The 23,665-nt window shown below is 36.6% G+C and overlaps 1 protein-coding gene across 7 annotated transcripts in view; it reads left to right on the top strand.

Moving 5' to 3' along the window:
• The window catches only part of LOC118221912 (zinc finger BED domain-containing protein 4-like), a 34,540-nt gene that overhangs the window by 8,787 nt on the left and 2,088 nt on the right, over window positions 1-23,665 (top strand). For 2 of the 7 annotated variants that reach the window (XM_035407346.1, XM_035407343.1), the window contains exons 2-5: window positions 6,167-6,227; window positions 22,084-22,143; window positions 22,520-22,540; window positions 22,811-22,906. In XM_035407346.1, the coding sequence (XP_035263237.1) occupies window positions 6,203-6,227; window positions 22,084-22,143; window positions 22,520-22,540; window positions 22,811-22,906 (202 nt within the window). In that variant the 5' untranslated portion in view covers window positions 6,167-6,202. Of the gene's footprint in view, window positions 1-4,237; window positions 4,325-6,166; window positions 6,228-6,776; window positions 6,798-7,838; window positions 7,860-8,880; window positions 8,929-9,800; window positions 9,879-11,966; window positions 12,045-12,432; window positions 12,454-13,454; window positions 13,503-14,532; window positions 14,554-15,413; window positions 15,492-15,720; window positions 16,915-19,153; window positions 19,241-21,281; window positions 21,339-22,083; window positions 22,144-22,519; window positions 22,541-22,810; window positions 22,907-23,665 lie in introns of those variants that run through there. The other 5 variants (XM_035407348.1, XM_035407347.1, XM_035407349.1 and 2 more) reach the window with 5 other exon arrangements.

Genomic DNA, 23,665 nt, shown 5'->3' with positions numbered 1-23,665 from the left:
TAAATTTATGACAGAATATTGTTTTCCATTAAAATATAACTCCTTCCATAGGTTTTTGCGAATCTCTATCAAGAGTGCCCCTTGGACACTCCTAAAAATGTTTAACACAGACATATGTACAGTGTTGGGGGGCAATTTAACAGGATGCAGTTAAACTAGTTGCTTATTTACATTTTGCAGAAGTTCACTGGTAGTTCAACTACATTAAAATTTGTGTGTTGGCTGTAGTAGTTCATTACTTTTTTTTATCATTTTGAGATGTAATTAACAGCAGAAACTACCAACTACTTTTGGCCCTAAAACATTTTTTTATATTTTTTCTTTTTTATAATCCCTTTGACCAAATACCGCCTCCTCTCTCTCATTGCTTTCCCTCTAAGCCTGACCGGTGAGAATTACTCTGCTCCACTTCAGATGCCGACTGCCAATTGCCACACAATGCTAGTTACACCCACAGTGGTAAAGTGTATAGTGATTCTCCCCATGGGCAAACTGAAGGCATTGCTCATATGTGCATCATGTTAGGGAAATATGATCATGATGATTTTTTGATAATTTTTATACAAAGAGGTTTGAATAATGCTTTTGGAGTAGTCGTAGTTTTGCAGGATAAATTTATCTTTAGGGTAGCTTTTCTTTGGTTCAAATACCTTCAGTGCTAGGTAATTGGTAGTTTGTACAATACGATATAACGTGTATTTGTTCATTCATTTTGGTTAATTGTATATGAATACATTTGAATGCATTATTTCATTAATTAAATCATTCATTCATTTCTCAACTCATTCATGAATAATTGCTTCCATTCCAGTCTTATTGTCTAAAACATTATGTGTGCACTTTTCTGAGACTGCAGCACCTCCTAAATGCTTATTCATTTAGTAATGACCCTTTATCTATGCAGTGAGGTCCTACTGAGACCAGTTCCCAAAATTGTTAGACTTGATTTACATATTGTTTCATAGGATGTGCTGTATTATTTCATGGACCTCAAAAGGACTTTGAAGGTGTTCTGCATGCGAGCTGAAATCACCGATTTTAAATGCTGTCTGGGGCCTGAGGGTTATTGTATTTTATTTCTATTATTTCTTGAATTTTACCATTCTTTATCAGTCACTTACACATTGATTTTCGCAATAAGAATCCCTCATTTGTTAAAATGCAAAGACCAATTTGAGCCCAAAAAATCCCAAAAAAGTAATTTTACAGACATTACTGCCAACTGCATGCATCCACATCTGTAGCTACTGTCTGTCTCTGGCTTCCACCAAATGTCCATCCCGTGTTGCAAGGATGTGAAAATGTGTTTGTGATTTGACTAACTAAACAGGCTATTTGCATTTAATTTGAATTCAGAAAATCTTCTTGTGTCTTTTAAATAATACCAATCAGGGGAATTTGTTTCAAAACACTGATGAAAGGCTAGTGGTATCACACTTCAGAAATGGCCACTAGATGACAGTAGATAGCAGTCGTAAGCAAGATAAAAAAAATCTCTCCTGTTTGAAGAATGCAATGCTCACTCACACACACATACACACACACACAGATTAACACAGATTAGAGAGAGCTGTACAGAGCACGATATAAGCACCAGAGAGGGAAACTAAAGCAGAGAATCACTGCACACCTTCTGTTCCCCTCTGCCTCTCACTTCAGCCACTCTCCTGAGTGTCTTTTTTCCCAGCATGCCTTGCTGCTCTTCCTCAGACTCATCCTCTACTCTGAAAACTTCGTTCAGCACCTCATGCCTCAGGATCTCCTTCCCACAGACCTCTGCCGTTTTTGGTAAGGTTCATTGTTTGCCGATTCACCAAAACTAGATTGTCAGATAGTGAAGCGTGATTCATCACTCCAGAGATCACGTTTCCACTGCTCCAGAGTGGCGATTGTGCTTCACACAACTTCAGCCTAGTTAGGCTTAGGCTTATGTACGGCTGCTCGACCAGAGGTAATTTGGAACTTTGTAGTGAGTTTTGCAACCGAGGAAAGACGATTTTTACACGCTACATGCTTCAGCACTTGCCGGTCTCGTTCTGTGAGCTTGTGTGGCCTATCGCTTTGTGACTGATCTGTTGTTGCTCCTATGCGTTTCCACTTCACAATAACAGCACTTACAGCTGACTGGAGCAGCTCTAGCAGGGCAGAAATTTGATGAACTGACTAGTTGGAAAGGTGGTGTCCTATGACAGAGCCACATTGAAAGTCACTGAGCACTTTAGTATGACCTGTTCTACTGCCAGTGTTTGTCAATGGAGATTGCAAAGCTGTACGTTTGATAAGATGCACCTCAATGGGTGTGGCTAAACCAGCCAAAACCTAATAAGAAGGCGTGTCCACCTCTTCATCCCCAAACAAAAAACAAAAAATTAAAAATAAGAATAATTTTAAATGAAAGGGATCCTGACGTCTGACATGTCATCCTTCAATGCAAAGTTGAGTTTCCACCCACCTTCGGAATCTGGTACAATCCGGTTGACTCAGGGACAGGCACAATAATTACTTTCACTTCATCACAACTGAAACCAGACTGTATGCTTGATGTCATGCACATTTTAGCAATGGGTGGACTTGAAACTAAAAAAACTACGTGTAAGTCACTTGTGTGTTCTGTTAAAATTCAAAATAAAAATTAATTTTTTAAGATTTCCGAGTAGCATGTAAATTTTGTATTTTAGCCATATCATAAATATTCAACCCCCATTCAATATCACCATTTTAAAATATTTGCTGGTCTGTAGAGTGACTAAATTTTGTGGAAACACACTTGAGCCCTTAGGAAATTCATAACGATACTGTTTGCTTCACCTGTGATAAACATGTAAATCCCACCGATGCACTTCTTCACATCAATTTGAAGCTGACTAGCAAACGTGCCAAAGACAAAGGAGCTCTCTCAAAAGTTAAGAGAAGAAATTATTCCAATGCATAAAAAAGGCAATGGATACAAAAAGATCGCCAAGATATTGAAAGTTCAAAGAGACACAATTGGCAGCATCATAAGGAAGTTTAAAAGTGATAGAATAGCAGTAAACCTACCTGGACGTGGAAGGAAGAGTAAAGTTACATCAACTGGTATCAGGCACATCGTAAGAACTGCTGAGAAAACCCCTCATATTACTGCCAAAGGCTTACAGGATGACCTTTTGAAAGCTGGAACAAAAGTATCAGTACAGACGATAAGAAGGATATTTAACAAGCAAGGCCTTCATGGCCGGACACCTCGCCGCACTCCACTCTTAGCAAGTAAGCATATGAAAAATCGACTTGAATATGCAAGACGTCATTTGGATAAGTATACAGAGTTTTGGGAGAATATTTTATGGAGTGACGAGACAAAACTGGAATTGTTTAGATCCGTGGATAAGTGGTATGAATGGCGCAAGAAAGGTGCAGCTTGTGACAAGAAGAACACCATCCCCATAGTCAAGTATGGAGGTGGGTCAGTCCTTCTGTGGGGGTGTTTTGCTGCTCCTGGTACTGGCAATCTTCAGCGTGTGACTGGCACCATGGATTCCTTGAAATACCAGGCCATTCTGGGGAAGAATGTGATGGCCTCAGTGCATAAGCTGAAGCTTGGTGATCATTGGACTTTCCAGCAAGACAATGATCCCAAGCATACATCCAAGTCAACCAAAGCTTGGTTCAGGGAACGATCTTGGAATGTCCTTGACTGGCCTTCTCAGTCCCCAGATTTAAATCCCATTGAAAATCTTTGGTGGGATTTGAAGAAAGCAGTGGCATCATGAAAACCAAAGAATATTGGTGAACTTGAAGCATTTGCACAGGAAGAATGGGCCAAGATTGCAAAAGAGAGGTGCTTGTGAGCACTTACAGGAAGCGTTTATTGGAAGTTATAAAAGCTAAAGGATGTTCAGAAAGTACAACTGTTTTCATGAACCTTCCAGCTGCAACGGAGGTTCCATATACCTCCTGAAATCCGACAGAACACTGCAACTTCATGGTGACCAAAGAAATGTGACTTTCAATTTTGTCAAAAGATGAACATAGAGCAGTAGTTAAACCATTCAAGGATAATTCAAGGATTACCAGAATTAATGATTAAAAAATTAATAAAATTCTAAAATGGGGATAAGAGTAGGCCAGGAACCAATCCGATTTTTATACCAAACATGATGCCTCCTCTTCATTTTAAATGAAAGGGATCTTGACATTTGAGATGACAACCAGGTTCATTCTGGGAAAGAAACAATAATTACTTTCACTTCATCACAACCGAAACCAGAGGTGCATATTTAAATGCACAAATGCAGTCTGAAGAGCAAACCAAGAACCGGCACGGGAGGGATCCATCAACCAGTAGGTCAGTACAGAAAATAATCAAATCAATGTTGTTCTGACACATATTTCTTGACGCTTTGCATTTATGAATATTTTAGATTTGAAAGCAGTGTGATCTTGTACTGTGATTTCTAATAAGGAACTAGTGTAGACACTTCAGACTCAATGATCACTGAACTACTGTACATGACATACACAATACAAACAGAACAGATGTAAACATTGGTAAACGTGCTAGAAAAATATTTATATTTGGCTGATTTCTGCCACAGACTGATACTGAAAATCTTTTCAACTAGCTGGTAAGAGTACATTCTTTATTCTACCAAAGAAATCAGTTCTTGGATCAACATCCAAGACAGCACAGATTTCTCCCTTTCTTAAGTCACTGCCTTGGTTACAAGTCAGTTTTAGAACAGGTTTCAAAGTTTTTATTTATTTTTAAATGCGACCTTAAAGTTCTTAATGGATCTGCATTTGAACAAACATTGTACACTGTAAAAAATAAATAAAGTGCTGTAAAAAAGAGAGAAGTGTAGACAATAGGAACACTAAGTCATTACATCACTTTACAATAATTTAGCAGAAACTCTTATCCAGAGCATCGCACAGAAGTGAAGAGCATTTTTTATTGGATCATCACCCGATCATAACTATTTATTACTCAGAAACTGCCAGTACGGACTCATCCTCTTCGGTGTGTACATTCAGTTTAGACAACAAAAAAAAAAAAAAAAAATGAATACAGAGCTGCAGGACAGCCAGAAATCTTTCCAAAAAGAACAAAAAATTGAGACAGGTATTTGAATATGCAAAGACATTTTTATATCAGCCAATGACATTTTCTCTTCAATACAAAAATTTTAAAAAAAAATTCCAGTGAAGGGAATCCTGACAACTGGAGTAATCCTTCAATGCAAAAAAATGAGGTTCCACCCATCTTCTGAAAACCAGTAATACAAAGTGACTATGTGACAAGCACACCACTTGCAGTTCCTCACAAATAAAATTAGACTTGTTTAAAAGGCAGAAGTTTGGAAAGCAAGTTCCATCTTTTACTGTATTACTTGCTAAACAGAACTTTGAGATCTACTCGAAGTAAAGTCTTGTGTGCTCCAGTGGCTAATTCTGTACAACCTGGATTAGTGTATTTTTATTTATTCACACACAAACTGTGTGTGTGTGTGTGTGTGTGTGCACATCAGACCTTGGTCAAATACGTAGTTGTCTCAGAATGCAAACCCCGCCTTATGATCATATTGGCAAGCTCAATTACACCAGGCAAGATCAACAGAGCACAGAAAAGTATTTGAATCCCTAAGAAACAAACACGTATTTGACCCAGGTCTGGTGCACATATGAGTGTGTATGTGTGTGTGTGTATATATATATTATTTATTTATGTATTTATTTATTTATTTATTTATTTATTTATTTAAAAATATATATATATATATTATCTTATTTTTTATTTTACATTAAATTACATTAGAATTATCACAAAGTATCACCAACAAGGCATATAGGTCATAGGTCCATTGAAAATTAATATGTGTAATGTTAATGTAACATAACTATTAAGTGTAATATTACACAGCCACACATTATATAACATTATCCAAAAAGAAATCCATTCATATCCAGTTATTTGATTCTGATGTATTTTAATAATTGTATTTAATTGTTTTGTCCACTGTGAACATTTTCTTTTCTGTTGTCACTGTGAATTTCTCTATATATGAAATTTGACATTCCTGTATTTATTATTATTATTATTATTATTATTATTATTATTTATGTTGTTGCTAAATGATTAAGCTGGAGCCCATTTCTACAGTGTTGCCACTCACTAATCTGCTTGCAGGTGTTGAACACAAACAGCTAAACTGGAACTACTGAGATGTATAAGGGAAAATATCCAAGTAGTGAGTACTGTCATTTGCCCAAATTTATGAACACTTCTGTGCTATGTAAATATACTTAAACTAAAGCATAAATACATTTGTGGGGGACTTAACATATTTATGTTGTCTTGTAGAGTTCTGCCATTTATGAGGTCAGTATAGGACTGTTGTGAGTAATTTATTAACGTAAGATTTTTCTATTTTTCTAGACTCTGTAGCATTGTAGAAGCAAGAAACCCACTGATAACAGAAACCCTTCTGTTTTAACTCAGATATAAATTGAACTGTCAACACTTGACTGTTATGTATTTTTTCATGCCTGATGAGTGCTGACACTGTTACAGCCAATGTAATGAGATACTGTCTGTGATGGATCCATATTTTTAAAATCATAAATACACACACACACATATATATATATATATATATATATATATATATAGTATAGCTATTTCCTGATATAGTATGTGCAGGTCAACAACCATTTGTCTTTTTTATATGTTTGCCTTTCCTCATGGTAATGGATGTGAACTGGATTTCCATACGACTCACCTCATTTTCATACCCCAGTGTACCTGGAGTCCTTGAAAGGTCAGAATGCAGTTCCTTAGGACTACTGAACTTAGAACAGTAGAATGTTGATGCAGATGCAATTTTACTTGATTTTACATGATGAATTTAGTTAATATATGAACATTTGTTGAATAACAAACCAAAGAAAAAGTTTCTATTTCCAGCTACAAAAACAAATGATAATTACTTGCTTCCAATACTTACTTACTTCCAATAATTTGTTTAATTGCAACTAAAGCCAAAGGAGACTATTTTGAGGAAAGTCATGTCTCAGATTATGTTTAAGTAAAAGTCATATTTTTATGTTATTGCAGGTAGATGTTGGAAAGAAAATAGTTTATACTTTGCTTTGTTACTCAGTAAATGTGCATGTGTTAACTTAATTTGTTTCTACTTAAGGGTTTTTTTTTTTAACCACAGGTGGCCTAATATTTTCGGCCTGTATTATGTATACTTCAGATAATTTGACACTGATTGGTAATGAAGCTTGATTGATAGTCATTGGTAATGAAGCTTGAAAGAGCTGAGCAGGAATAAATATTTACCTTTTTTAACCCTTTGAAGAGTGGGTGATCTGGAATGTTTCATCAGAAGTCAGTGTTCTAGAGCTCCACTGCTTTCAGTCACCAGCAGTGGTTGTTTTATCAGCATTAGGATTTTCAGTTAAGAGCATTCTAATCACATATTTGAGATCTCACATCTTAATTTGACTGTCTCTGTTCTGAAGATAGTAGTGGCTTGTGTTACAGTTAGTGACGCAGCCAAGGAACTAGACTAGACTGGGCTTTATTCAAAGCATTTTTGAATTCTCTTCTTGGTTTCTCCTGGACTTGATTGATAGAAGTCTTCAAACGGCAGGTTTACTTCAATTCAAGTGTTATTAAACCTCCTCATTACTTCATAAATACTAGTAATTGGTATATGCAGTCTTTGTCAGCTATTTCCTGATATAGTATGTGCAGGTCAACAACCATTTGTCTTTTTTATATGTTTGCCTTTCCTCATGGTAATGGATGTGAACTGGATTTCCATACGACTCGCCTCATTTCCATACCCCAGTGGACCTGGAGTCCTTGAAAGGTCAGAACACAGTTCCTTAGGACTACTGAACTTAGAACAGTAGAATGTTAATGCAGATGCAATTTTACTTGATTTTACATTATGAATTTAGTTAATATATGAACATTTGTTGAATATCAAACTGAAGTAAAAACCTTTTTTTTCTATTTCTACCTACAAAAACACTTAATTATTACTTGCTTCCAATACTTACTTCCAATAATTTGTTTAATTGCAATTAAAGCCAAAGGAGACTATTTTGAGGAAAGTCATGTCTCAGATTATGTTTAAGTAAAAGTCATCCTTTTGTGTTATTGCAGGTAGATGTTGAAAAGAAAAAAGTTCATACTTTGCTTTGTTACTCAGTAAATGCGCATGTGTTAACTTAATTTGTCTGTACCTAGGGTTTTTTTTTTTTTTTAACCACAGGTGGCCTAATATTTTTGGCCTGTATTATGTATACTTCAGATAATTTGACACTGATTGGTAATGAAGCTTGATTGACAGTCATTGGTAATGAAGCTTGAAAGCCCTGAGCAGGAATAAATATTTACCTTTTTTAACCCTTTGAAGAGTGGGTGATCTGGAATGTTTCATCAGAAGTCAGTGTTCTAGAGCTCCACTGCTTTCAGTCACCAGCAGTGGTTGTTTTATCAGCATTAGGATTTTCAGTTAAGAGCATTCTAATCACATATTTGAGATCTCACATCTTAATTTGACTGTCTCTGTTCTGAAGATAGTACTGGCTTGTGTTACAGTTAGTGGCGCAGCCAAGGAACTAGACTAGACTGGGCTTTTTTCAAAGCATTTTTGAATTCTTTTCTTGGTTTCTCCTGGGCTTGATTGATAGAAGTCTTCTAATGGGCAGGTTTACTTCAATTCAAGTGTTATTAAACCTCTTCATTATTTCATAAATACTAGTAATTGGTATATGCAGTTTTTGCCAGCTATTTCCTGATACAGTATGTGCAGGTCAACAACTGTTTGTCTTTTTTATATGTTTGCCTTTCCCCATGGTAATGGATGTGAACTGGATTTACAGACGACTCATCTGATTTTCATACCCCAGTGAACAAGGATCCCTTGGAAGGTCAGAATGCAGTTGCTTAGGACTACTGAACTTAGAATAGTAGAATGTTAATGCAGATGCAATTTTACTTGATTTTATATGATGAATTTAGTTAATATACGAACATTTGTTGAAAAACAATCCAAAGTAAAAACTTTTTTTTCTATTTCTATCTACAAAAACACGTAATAATTACTTGATTCCAATACGTACTTACTTCCAATCATTTGTTTAATTGCAATTAAAGCCAAAGGAGACTATTTTGAGGAAAGTCCTGTCTCAGATTATGTTTAAGTAAAAGTCATATTTTTATGTTATTGCAGGTAGATGTTGGAAAGAAAATAGTTTATACTTTGCTTTGTTACTCAGTAAATGCGCATGTGTTAATTAATTTGTCTCTACCTAAGGTTTTTTATTTATTTATTTATTTTTTTAACCACAGGTGGCCTAATATTTTTGGCCTGTATTATGTATACTTCAGATATTTTGACACTGATTGGTAATGAAGCTTGATTGACAGTCATTGGTAATGAAGCTTGAAAGCCCTGAGCAGGAATACATATTTACCTTTTTTAACCCTTTGAAGAGTGGGTTATCTGGAATGTTTCATCATAAGTCAGTGTTCTAGAGCTCCACTGCTTTCAGTCACCAGCAGTGGTTGTTTTATCAGCATTAGGATTTTCAGTTAAGAGCATTCTAATCACATATTTGAGATCTCACATCTTAATTTGACTGTCTCTGTTCTGAAGATAGTACTGGCTTGTGTTACATTTAGTGCCACAGCCAAGGAACTAGACTAGACTGGGCTTTTTTCAAACCATTTTGAATTCTCTTCTTGGTTTCTCCTTTCCATTCCAGAATTTGTGCTGATTTGATTTTGATTTATTTCACAGAAGGCAATGCTTCACTTGACGATTTTCTATTCACCAAAAGATTGTGTGAAAATAGCGAATGTAAACCAAAGAAATCGAGTAAGTCACATCCATATTACAAAAGTAATTGACAATTACTGTTCACATTTCATTGTAGAATGGGAGAATTGGTAATTCAACTAAGCTCTATAACTGTGCAGTTGTGGCCCTAGGATTTTGGTTTCCCTCACAAGCAATCTTTGGCCCCCTGCGTGGGGGCTTGATTGATAAAAGTCTTTTAACGGGCAGGTGTACCACCGTTCAAGTGTTCTTTAACCTCTTCATTATTTCAGCAATACTAGTAATTTGCATGCAGTTTTTTGGCAGCTATTTCCTGATACAGTATGTGCAGGTCAACAACTCTTCATCTTTTTTCATATGTTTGCATTTCCCCATGGTAATGGATGTGAACAGGATTTCCATACGGCTCACCTCATTTTCATACCCCAGTGAGACAGTGTCCCGCTGAGGGTCAGAACACAGTTCTTTAGGACTACTGAACTTAGAACAGTAGAATGTTAATGCAGATGCAATATTACTTGATTTTACATGATGAATTTAGTTAATATATGAACATTTGATGAATAAAAAACCAAAGTAAAAACATTTTTTCTATTTCTACCTACAAGAACACTTAATAATTACTTGCTTCCAATACTTACTTACTTTCAATCATTTGTTTAATTGCAATTAAAGCCAAAGGAGACTATTTTGAGGAAAGTCCTGTCTCAGATTATGTTTAAGTAAAAGTCATATTTTTATGTTATTGCAGGTAGAAGTTGAAAACAAAACAGTTCATACTTAGCTTTGTTACTCAGTAAATGTGCATGTGTTAACTTAATTTGTCTCTACCTAAGGTTTTTTTTTTTTTTTTTTTTTAACCACAGGTGGCCTAATATTTTTGGCCTGTATTATGTATACTTCAGATAATTTTACACTCATTGGTAATAAAACCTGATTGACAGTCATTGGTAATGACGTTTGAAAGTCCTGAGCAGGAATAAATATTTACCTTTTTTAACCCTTTGAAGAGTGGGTTTTTGGAATGTTTAATCAGAAGTCAGTGTTCTAGAGCTCCACTGCTGTCAGTCACCAGCAGTGGTTGTTTTATCAGCATTAGGATTTTCAGTTAAGAGCATTCTAATCACATATTTGTGATCTCACATCTTAATTTGACTGTCTCTGTTCTGAAGATAGTACTGGCTTGTGTTACAGTTAGTGGCGCAGCCAAGGAACTAAACTACATTACATTACATTACAGGCATTTGGCAGACGCTCTTATCCAGAGCGACGTACAACAAAGTGTATAACCATAACCAGGAACAAGTATGACGAAACCCCTAGAGAGAAGTACCGGTCCAAGTGCAGGGAACAACCGCATAGTTCAACTTGGACCCTGAAGGTTAAACTGATTAACACTAAACAACGAGAACGGCAATAACGCAGTCTATGGAAAAAATACAAGCAGTAGTTTAAAACAGATAAACTAAGTCACCTACGAAACAGCTGCCTAGTTACAACCCTAAGCTTACAGTCATTTACAGGGGGGAAGGGAGGGATGGGGAGAGGTGCAGCCTGAAGAGGAGAGTCTTCAGTCGTCGTTTGAAATGGGTCAGTGTCTCAGCTGTTCTGACCTCCATAGGGAGGTCATTCCACCATCGTGGGGCCAGAACAGACAGGAGACGTGTTCGGGAAGTGCAGGTGCGAAGAGGGGGAGGTGCTAGGCGTCCTGAGGTAGCAGAACGGAGGGATCTGGCTGGCATGTAGGGTTTGAATATCTTGTGGAGGTATGCTGGGGCTGATCCCTTGACTGCCTGGTATGCTAGGACCAATGTTTTAAATTTGATGCAAGCTATAACAGGCAGCCAGTGGAGGGTAGTGAGCAGGGGAGTGACGTGGGAGTGTCTGGGGAGGTTGAAGACCAGACGAGCCGCAGCATTCTGAATGAGTTGCAGGGGTCTGGTGGCAGATGCCGGTAGTCCAGCCAGAAGAGAGTTGCAGTAGTCCAGGCGGGATAGAACCATTGCTTGGACCAGGAACTGGTCTTGGGCTTTTTTGGGCTTTTTTCAAAGCATTTTTGAATTTTCTTCTTGGTATCTCCTCTCCATTCCAGAATTTGTGCTGATTTGATTTTTATTCATTTCACAGAAGATAGTGCTCCACGTGGCCATTCACAAGGCTCCAAAAGAGTGCATCGAAAAGGCCCACGTAAACCAAAGAAATTGAGTAAGTCACATCCATATTACAAAAGTAATTGACAATTACTGTTCACATTTTATTGTAGAATGGGAGAATTGGTAATACAACCGAGCTCGATAACTGTTCAATTGCGGCCCTAGGATTTTTGTTTCCCTCACAAGCAATCTTTGGCCCTCTGCGTTGGGGCTTGATTGATAAAAGTCTTTTAACGGGCAGGTTTACTTCAATTCAACTATTCTTGGACCTCTTCATTACTTCAGAAATACTAGTAATTGGTATATGCAGTTTTTGCCAGCTATTTCCTGATATAGTATGTGCAGGTCAACAACTGTTTGTCTTTTTTATGTTTGCCTTTCCTGATGGTAATGGATGTGAACTGGATTTCCATACGACTCGCCTCATTTCCATACCCCAGTGAACGAGGATCTCTTGGAAGGTCAGAACACAGTTCCTTAGGACTACTGAACTTAGAAAAGTAGAATGTCAATGCAGATGCAATTTTACTTGATATTACATGAAGGATTTAGTTAATATACGAACATTTGTTGAAAAACAATCCAAAGTAAAAACTTTTTTTTCTATTTCTACCTACAAAAACACTTAATTACTTGCTTCCAATACGTACTTACTTCCAATAATTTCTTTAATTGCAAGTAAAGCCAAAGGAGACTATTTTGAGGAAAGTCATGTCTCCAATTATGTTTAAGTAAAAGTCATATTTTTATGTTATTGCAGGTAGAAGTTGAAAACAAAACAGTTCATACTTAGCTTTGTTACTCAGTAAATGCGCATGTGTTAACTTAATTTGTCTCTACCTAAGGTTTCATTTATTTATTTATTTTTTAACCACAGGTAGCCCAATATTTTTGGCCTGTATTATATATACTTCAGATAATTTGACACTGATTGGTAATGAAGATTGAAAACCCTGAGCAGGAATACATATTTACCTTTTTTAACCCTTTGAAGAGAGGGTTTTCTGGAATGTTTCATCAGAAGTCAGTGTTCTAGAGCTCCACTGCTTTCAGTCAACAGCAGTGGTTGTTTTATCAGCATTAGGATTTTCAGTTAAGAGCATTCTAATCACATATTTGAGATCTCACATCTTAATTTGACTGTCTCTGTTCTGAAGATAGTAGTGGCTTGTGTTACAGTTAGTGGCGCAGCCAAGGAACTAGACTAGACTGGGCTTTATTCAAAGCATTTTTGAATTCTCTTATTGGTTTCTCCTGGGGTTGATTGATAGAAGTCTTCAAACGGCAGGTTTACTTCAATTCAAGTGTTATTAAACCTCCTCATTACTTCATAAATACTAGTAATTGGTATATGCAGTCTTTGTCAGCTATTTCCTGATATAGTATGTGCAGGTCATCAACCATTTGTCTTTTTTATATGTTTGCCTTTCCCCATGGTAATGCATGTGAACTGGATTTACAGACGACTCATCTGATTTTCATACCCCAGTGAATGAGGATCCCTTGGAAGGTCAGAACGCAGTTGCTTAGGACTACTGAACTTAGAACAGTAGAATGTTAATGCAGATGCAATTTTACTTGATTTTATATGATGAATTTAGTTAATATATGAACATTTGTTGAATAACAAACCAAAGTAAAAACTTTTTTTCTATTTCTACCTACAAAAACACTTAATTATTATTTGCTTCCAATACTTACTTACTTCCAATCATTTGTTTAATTGCAATTAAAGCCAAAGGAGACTATTTTGAGGAAAGTCCTGTCTCAGATTATGTTTAAGTAAAAGTCATATTTTTATGTTATTGCAGGTAGAAGTTGAAAACAAAACAGTTCATATTTAGCTTTGTTACTGAGTAAATGCGCATGTGTTAACTTAATTTGTCTCTACCTAAGGTTTTTTTTATTTATTTATTTTTTAACCACAGGTAGCCCAATATTTTTGGCCTGTATTATATATATTTCAGATAATTTGACACTCATTGGTGATGAAGCTTGAAAGCCCTGAGCAGGAATAAATATTTACCTTTTTTAACCCTTTGAAGAGAGGGTTTTCTGGAATGTTTCATCAGAAGTCAGTGTTCTAGAGCTCCACTGCTTTCAGTCAACAGCAGTGGTTGTTTTTTCAGCATTAGGATTTTCAGTTAAGAGCATTCTAATCACATATTTGTGATCTCACATCTTAATTTGACTGTCTCTGTTCTGAAGATAGTAGTGGCTTGTGTTACAGTTAGTGGCGCAGCCAAGGAACTAGACTAGACTGGGCTTTTTTCAAAGCATTTTTGAATTCTCTTCTTGGTTTCTCCTGGACTTGATTGATAGAAGTCTTCAAACGGCAGGTTTACTTCAATTCAAGTGTTATTAAACCTCCTCATTACTTCATAAATACTAGTAATTGTTATATGCAGTTTTTGCCAGCTATTTCCTGATACAGTATGTGCAGGTCAACAACTGTTTGTCTTTTTTATATGTTTGCCTTTCCCCATGGTAATGGATGTGAACTGGATTTCCATACGACTCGCCTCATTTCCATACCCCAGGGGACCTGGAGTCCTTTGAAGGTCAGAATGCAATTCCTTAGGACTACTGAATTTAGAACAATATAATGCTAATTCAGATGCAATTCTACTTGATTTTACATGATGAATTTAGGTAATATATGAACATTTGTTGAATAAAAACCAAAGTAAAAACTTTTTTTTTCTATTTCTACCTACGAAAAGACTTCATAATTACTTGCTTCCAATATTTACTTACTTCCAATAATTTGTTTAATTGTAATTAAAGCCAAAGGAGACTATTTTGAGGAAAGTCATGTCTCAGATTATGTTTAAGTAAAGGTCATCTTTTTGTGTTATTGCAGGTAGAAGTTGAAAAGAAAAAAGTTTATACTTTGCTTCGTTACTCGGTAAATGCGTATGTGTTAACTTAATTTGTCTCTACCTAAGGTTTTTTTTTTTTAACCACAGGTGGCCTAATATTTTTGGCCTGTATTATATATACTTCAGATAATTTGACACTCATTGGTAATGAAGCTTGACTGACAGTCATTGGTAATGACGTTTGAAAGCCCTGAGCAGGAATAAATATTTACCTTTTTTAACCCTTTGAAGAGTGGGTTTTCTGGAATGTTTCATCAAAAGTCAGTGTTCTAGAGCTCCACTGCTTTCAGTCACCAGCAGTGGTTGTTTTTTCAGCATTAGGATTTTCAGTTAAGAGCATTCTAATCACATATTTGTGATCTCACATCTTAATTTGACTGTCTCTGTTCTGAAGAAAGTAGTGGCTTGTGTTACAGTTAGTGGCGCAGCCAAGGAACTAGACTAGACTGGGCTTTATTCAAAGCATTTTTGAATTCTCTTCTTGGTATCTCCTCTCCATTCGAGAATTTGTGCTGATTTGATTTTTATTTATTTCACAGAAGGCTATGCTTCAGGTGGCCATTCACAAGGCTCCAAATGAGTGCCTGCAAAAGGCCCATGTAAATGAAAGAAGTGGAGTAAGTCACATCCATTTTACAAAAGTTATTGATAATTACTACATTTTATTGTAGAATGGGAGAATTGGTAATGCAACCAATCTCTATAACTGTTCAGTTGTGGCCCTAGGATTTTTGTTTCCCTCACAAGCAATCTTTGGCCCTCTGCATTGGGGCTTAATTGATAGAAGTCTTCTAACGGGCAGGTTTACTTCAATTCAAGTGTTCTTAAACCTCTTCATTACTTCAGGAATACCGGACTCCTTGGAAGGTCAGAACGCAGTTCCTTAGGACTCAGAAGAACTGAGAGGAACAGAATGTTAATGCAGATTTAATATTGAATGATTTTATTTCATAAGAATGTTTACTTGTGCCAATTTACTTGTTTTTGTTGGAGCAAATTTATGACAGAATATTGTTTTCCAATAAAATATAACTCCTTACCTAGGTTTTTTTTAAACGGTCATTTTTCCTAATTTCTATCAAGAGTGCCCTTTAGGACACTCCTAAAATGTTTAATACAGAAATATTTACAGTGTTGAGGAGTAATTTAACAGTTAAAAATTTGCACTTAAACTAGTTGCTTATTTACATTTTGCAGAAGTTCGCTAGTAGTTCAACTACATACAAATTTGTGTAGCCTATTAGCTGTAGTAGTTTATTTTTTTTATCATTTTGAGGTGTAATTAACAGCAGGAACTACCAGCTACTTTTGGCATTAAAACATTAAAAAAAAAAAATTTTTATAATCCCTTTGACCATATACCGCCTCCTCTCTCTCATTTCTTTCCCTCTAAGCCTGACTGGTGAAAATTACTTTGCTCCACTTCAGATGCCGACTGCCAATTGCCACACAATGCTAGTTACACCCACAGTGTTAAAGTGTATAGTGAGTCTCCCCAAGGGCAAACTGAAGGCATTGCTCATATGTGCATCATGTTAGGGAAATAAGATTATGATGATTTTTTGATAGTTTTTACACAAAGAGGTTTCAACAATGCTTTTGGAGTAGTCGTAGTTTTGCAGGACACATTTATTTTTTAGGGTAGCTTTTCTTTGGTTCAAGTACAAGGTAATTGGGAGTTTGTACAATACTATGTAACGTGAATTTTTTTCATTTATTTTGGTTGTTTATGAATACATTTGAATGCATTGTTTCGTTAATTCAATCATTCATTCATTACTTTTGTAAGACTGCAGCACCTCCTAAATGCTTATTCATCTAGTAATGACCCTTTATCTATGCAGCGAGGTCCTACTGAGATCAGTTCCCAAAATTGTTTTTGGGATTTACATATTGTTTCATAGGATGTGCTGTATTATTTCATGAACCTCAAAAGGAGAAGGTGTTCTGCATGTCATCTGAAATCACTGATTTTAAATGCTGTCTGGGGCCTGAGGGTTATTGTATTTTATTGAATAAACTTTTCTATTATTTCTTGAATTTTACCATTCTTTATCAGTCACTTACACATTGATTTTCACAATAAGAATCCCTGATCCCTGTTAAAATGCACAGACCAATTTGAGCCATAAAATTTAATTTTACAGACATTACTGCCAACTGCATGCATCCACATCTGTAGCTACTGTCTGTCTCTGGCTTCCACCAAATGTCCATCCCGTATTGCAAGGATGTGAAAATGTGTTTGTGATTTGACTAACTAAACAGGCTATTTGCATTTAATTTGAATTCAGATAATCTTCTTGTGTCTTTTAAATAATACCAATCAGGGGAATTTGTTTCAAAACACTGATGAAAGGCCAGTGGTATCACACACTTCAGAAATGGCCACTAGATGACAGTAGATAGCAGTCATGTACAAGATCAAAAATCCCTCTTGTTTGAAGAATGCACAGTAGACTCATGGATGGATTGGCCTTTTATCACATTTACAACAGAATGCCAATTTTACACAATTTTATGTTCCCATAGTGTCCCATAGCGTTTACCCAAGTCCTCCCACCTTTTCCTTATGCCTCCTTCCTGTACAGAGGTTCTCTCTCTCTGTCTCTTTCTCTCTCTCTCTCTCTCACACACACACTCTCACTCTCTCACACTACCTCACTCACTCACTCACATACAGATTGACACAGATTAGAGAGAGCTCTACATAGCACGATATAAGCAAACCTTCTGTTCCCCTCTGCCTCTCACTTCAGCCTCTCTCCTTAGTGTCTTTTTTTCCCAGCATGCCACGCTCCCCTTCCTCAGACTCATCCTCTACTCTGAAAGCTTCGTTCAGCACCTCATGCCTCAGGGTCTCCTTCCCACAGATCTCTGTTTTCAGTAAGGTTCATCGTTTGCCAATTCGCCAAAACTAGATTGTCAGATAGTGAAGCGTGATTCATCACTCCAGAGATCACGTTTCCACTGCTCCAGAGTGGCGATTGTGCTTCACACAACTTCAGCCTAGTTAGGCTTAGGCTTATGTACGGCTGCTCAACCATGGAAACCCATTTCATAAAGCTCTTGACGAACAGTGCTGACGTTGTTTCCAGAGGTAATTTGGAACTTTGTAGTGAGTTTTGCAACCGAGGAAAGACGATTTTTACACGCTACACGCTTCAGCACTTGCCAGTCTCGTTCTGTGAGCTTGTGTGACCTATCGCTTTGTGACTGATCTGTTGTTGCTCCTATACGTTTCCACTTCACAATAGCAGCACTTACAGCTGACTGGAGCAGCTCTAGCAGGGCAGAAATTTGATGAACTGACTTGTTGGAAAGGTGGTGTCCTATGACAGTGCGACCTTGAACGTTAATGAGCTCTTCTGTACGACCTGTTCTACTGCAAATGTTTGTCAATGGAGATTGCAAGGCTGTATGTTTGATCAGATGCACCTGTTAGCAATGGGTGTGGCGCATGTCCACCTCTTCACCCCCCCAAAAAAAATAAAAAATTTAAATAATTTTAAATGAAAAAGATTCTGACATCTTGACATGTCATCCTTCAATGCAAAGCTGAGTTTCCACCCACCTTCTGAAATCTGGTACGACAATCCCGTTGATTCTGGGACACGCACAATAATTACTTTCACTTCATCACAACTGAAACCGGACTGTATGCTTAATGTCATGCACTTGTTAGCAATGGGCGGACTTGAAACTAAAAAGACAACATGTATGTCACTTGTGTGTTCTGTTAAAATTCAAAATAAAAATGTCTTTTTCAAGATTTCCGAGTAGCATGTAAATTTTGTATTTCAGCCATATCATAAATATCACCATTTTTAAAATATTTGCTGGTCTGTAGAATGACTAAATTTTGTGGAAACACACTTAAGCCCTTAGGAAATCTATAACGATACTGTTTGCTTCACCTGTGATAAACATATAAATCCCACAGATGCACTTCTTCACACCAATTTGAAGCTGACTAGCAAACATACCAAAGACAAAGGAGTTCTCTCAAAAATTAAGAGAAGAAATTATTTCACTGCATAAAAAAGGCAATGGATACAAAAAGATCTCCAAAATATTGAAAGTTCAAAGAGACACAATTGGCAGCATCATAAAGAAGTTTAATCGTGATGCCTCCTCTTCATTTTAAATGGAAGGTGATCCTGACATTTGATATCATCCTTCTGCACAAAGTAGAGTGTCCACCCACCTTCTGAAATCCGTTATGACTACCAGGTTCACTCTGGGACAGAAACAATAATTACTTTCACTTCATCACAATTGATACCAGAGGTGCGTATATAAATGCTCAAATGCAGTCTGGAGAGCAAACCAAGAAGCAGCACAGGAGAGATCCATCACCCAGCAGGTCAGTACAGAAAATAATCAAATCAATGTTGTTCTGACACTTATTTTTTGGCGGCGATTTATCTTCAATCTATTTTAGATTTGAAAGCGGTGTTAGTTTGCACTGCGATTTCTAACAAGGAACTAGCGTAGGCATTTCAGATTCAGTGATCACTGAACTACATTACATGCACAGTACAAACAGAACAGATGTAAATATTGGTAAATGTGCTAGAAACATTAATAAATTTGGCAGAATTTTGCCACAGGTTGATACTGAAACTCTTTTCAACTAACTGGTAAGAGTAAATTTTTTATTCTACCAAAGAAATCATTTCTTGGATCAACATGTGCCGAAGACAGCACATATTTCTACCGTTCTTAAGTCACTGCTTTGGTTACAAGTTAGTTTTATAACAGGTTTAAAAGTTTATTGTTTTTTTTTTAAACGTGACCTTAAAGTTCTTAATGGATCGCCATTTGAACACATATTGTACACTGTAAAAAATAAATAAAAGTGTAGACAATAGGAACACTAAGCCATTACATCACTTCACAATAATTTAGCAGAAACTCTTATCCAGAGCATCGCACAGAAGTGAAGAACATTTTTTACTGCATCGGCAGCCGATCATAACTATTTATTACTCAGAAACTGCCAGTACGGACTTGTCCTCTTCGGTGTGTACATTCAGTTTAGACAAAAAAAAGAATACAGAACTACAGGACAGCCATAATTTTTTCCAAAAAGAACAAAAAATTGAGACAGGTATATGAATATGCAAGGACATTTTTAGATCAGCCAATTACATTTTCTCTTCAACACAAAAACAACAACAAAAAAAAAAAATTCCAGTGAATGCAATCCTGACAACTGAAAAAACCCCCACTTGCAGTTCCTCACAAATAAAACTGGACTGTTGTTTAAAAGGGAAAAGTTTGGAAAGCAAGTTCCGTCTTTTATTGTATTATTGGCCAAACACAACTTTGAGATCTTCTCAAAGTAAAGTTTTGTGTGTTCCAGTGGTCAATTCTGTACAACCTGGATAAGTGTATTTTTATTTATACACACAAACTGTGTGTGCATGTGTGTGCGTGGTGCGTGTGTGTGTATGTGTGTGTGTGTGTGTGCGTGCGTGTGCGTGTGTGCATGTGTGTGCACATCAGACCTTGATCAAATATGTATTTGTTTTGGATTCTTTTAATACTTTGAATACTTTTCTACGCTTTACTGATCTTTTCTGGTGTATAGGAATCAATGTAATACTCTCGGAAACTGCATACCCCACCTTATGGTCATACTGGCAGGCTCATTTACACCAGGCAAGATCAACAGAGCACAGAAAAGTATTTGAATCCGAAGCAAACACGTATTTGTCCCAGGTCTGGTGCACATACGAGTGTGTGCGTGTGTGTATATGTGTGCGTGTGTGTGTGTGTGTGTGTGTGTGCGTGTGTGTATATGTGTATATGTGTGTATGTGTGTGTGTGTGTGTATGTGTGTCTGTGTGTGTGCGTGTGTGTATGTGTGTGTGTGTGTGTGTGTATATATATATATATTTTTTTTTTTTACTTCACATTAAATTACATTAGAATAATCACAAAGTATCACCAATAAGGCACACAGGTCCATTGAAAATTAATATGTGTAATGTTAATGTAACATAATTATTAAGGGTAATGTTAACCTCACAAACAACGATTTGTGTAGTTACAATAAGGTACAGTTATATAATCTTACACAGCCATACATATAACATTATCCAAAAGGAAATCTATTCTTTAACATCCAGTTATTTGATTCTGATGTATTTTAATAATTGTATTTAATTGTTTTGTACACTGAACATTTTCTTTCTTTTCTGTTTTCACTGTGAATTTCTCTATGTATGAAACCTAAAGTTCATGTATTTATTTTTATGATGATGATGATGATGATGATGATGATGATGATGATTATGATGATGATGATGATTATTATTATTATTATTATTGATGTTGTTGCTCACTTATTAAGCTGGAGACCATTTCTGCAGTGTTGCCACTCACTAATTTGGTTGCAGGTGTGAACACAAACAGCTAAACTGGAACTACTGAGATGGATAAGAGAAAATATTCTAGTGAGTACTGTCATTTGCCCAAATTCACTTCAGTGCTATGTAAATGTGCTTAAACTAAAGCATAAATACATTTGTGGGGGACTTAACATATTTATGTTGTCTTGTAGAGGTCTGCCATTTATGAGATCAGTATAGGACTGTTGTGAGTAATTTATTAACGTAAGATTTTTCTATTTTTCTAGACTCTGTAGCATTGTAGAAGCAAGAAACCCACTGATAACAGAAACCCTTCTGTTTTAACTCAGATATAAATTGAACTGTCAACACTTGACTGTTATGTATTTGTTCATACCTGATGAGTGCTGACACTGTTACAGACAATGTAATGAGATAAATGAAAATCACGTATTTCAGCGTACGCCATCAACTGTCTGTGACTGGATCCATATTTATTAAACCATATATATATATAATATATATATATATATATATATATATATATATACACATATATATATGTGTGTGTGTGTGTGTGTACATGCACACACACGTACACAGCACAGTCCAAAAGTGTAAGGCCACCTGTAGTTTTATTTTTATTTTTTTAACATTAGGTGGACAAGAATTCAATTAACATATGCACATTTATTGAATTACAAACCATATAACAAACATTTGTTTGCCACAAGGGACTAGACTGAACTTGACAAGACTGGGCTTTTTTCAAGAGCTCTTTGCATTCCCTTCTTGGTTTCTCCACTCCATTCCAGAATTTGTGCTGATTACATTTGTATTTATTTTACAGAAAACAGTGCCTCAAGGGGCCATTTTCAACGTGCAAAAGGCCCATATGAACAACAAAGGGGTAGGTCACATCCATATTATAAAAGTAATTGACAATAACAGTTGACATTTAATTGTAGAATGGCAGACTTGGTGATGCAGCCAAGTTCTATAACTGTTCAACTGTTGCCATTGGTTTTTAGTTTCCCTAACAATCTTTGGCCCTCTGCGTGGGGGCTTGATTGATAGAAGTCTTCTAACAAGCAGGTGTACCACCGTTCAAGTGTTCTTTAACCTCTTCATTATTTCAGCAATACTAGTAATTTGCATGCAGTTTTTTGGCAGCTATTTCCTGATACAGTATGTGCAGGTCAACAGCTCTTTGTCTGTTTGCATTTCCCCATGGTAATGGATGTGAACTGGATTTCCATACGGCTCACCTCATTTTCATACCCCAGTGAAACAGGATCCCTTGGAAGGTCAGAATGCAATTCCTTAGGACTCAGAATAACTTAGAACAGTACATTGTTAATGCAGATTTAATTTAGTAAAATTTCATTTCATAAGAATGTTTAATTGTGCCAATTTACCGGTTTTTGTTGGAGCAAATTTATGACAGAATATTGTTTTCCAATAAAATATAACTGCTTACCTGGGTTTACTTTAAATAGCCATTTTTGCTAATCTTTATCAAGAGTGCCCTTTGGGACACTCCTAAATATATTGAACACAAAAACATTTGTTTGAAGGGGGCAGCACCTTCAGTGGCCCCCATTCATACAGCAGGTCTGCCAGGAGTCGTCCCCATGAGAATGATACTAAAGATAAGACCCTTCAGCCAGATGGTAAGTATTTGCTATTATTTGCTTCTGATACCACGATCTACCACAAGAGGTATGACAGAATTTATTTGTGGTTAGGCACAGTCATTTACTGTCAAGCACCAGTGTGCACCACCGTTTGCCGCATGGAGAGAAAGAGAGAGAGCGCACCCACACCAACACAGAATCAAATAAATAAAACCCCCATGGGTTCTGGGAAATACAACAAACTACAGCAACAAAAACAATAAAAAGCAAAACTAAGCAACAGCTTTTCAGCTCTCCACTCATAACTGGCCAGCTTTTCAGCTGCTGTTTCTTTTCTTTTTGTTCTTGGACAGACAAAACTAAAAACAAACTCACTCTCTCGATGTGTGCTCTCCCAGTCTTGGCCTCAAACTCTGGAGTGGAACACACCTTTAAGTACCTGGGCTGATTGGTTAATGCAACTCAGGTGCTTGTGCTCTCTCCACCAGTCGTCATTGCCGAGTCCAATCAATAGTATGTAGACTGAATTCTACATACTTGTATGCAAATTTAGCGCCACTAGAAGCTTCCTGGTGTAGTAGAATAGATTTCCAGAAGAGTGACTGATTGCTTCTTTACAATAGCATCTTTAAGATAAGATAAGATAAGATAAGATATACATTATTGAACCCTGTGGGGTAATTTGTCCTCTGCATTTGACCCATACTAGTTACTTTAGGAGCAGTGGGCAGCCACAGTGCAGCGCCCGGGGACCAACTCCAGTTCTGAGGCCAGTGCCTTGGTCAAGGGCAACTG

This window comes from Anguilla anguilla, chromosome 2 (genome assembly GCF_013347855.1).
Source record: "Anguilla anguilla isolate fAngAng1 chromosome 2, fAngAng1.pri, whole genome shotgun sequence".
Taxonomy (NCBI): domain Eukaryota; kingdom Metazoa; phylum Chordata; class Actinopteri; order Anguilliformes; family Anguillidae; genus Anguilla; species Anguilla anguilla.
This window is presented reverse-complemented; position numbering and strand designations above follow the sequence as displayed.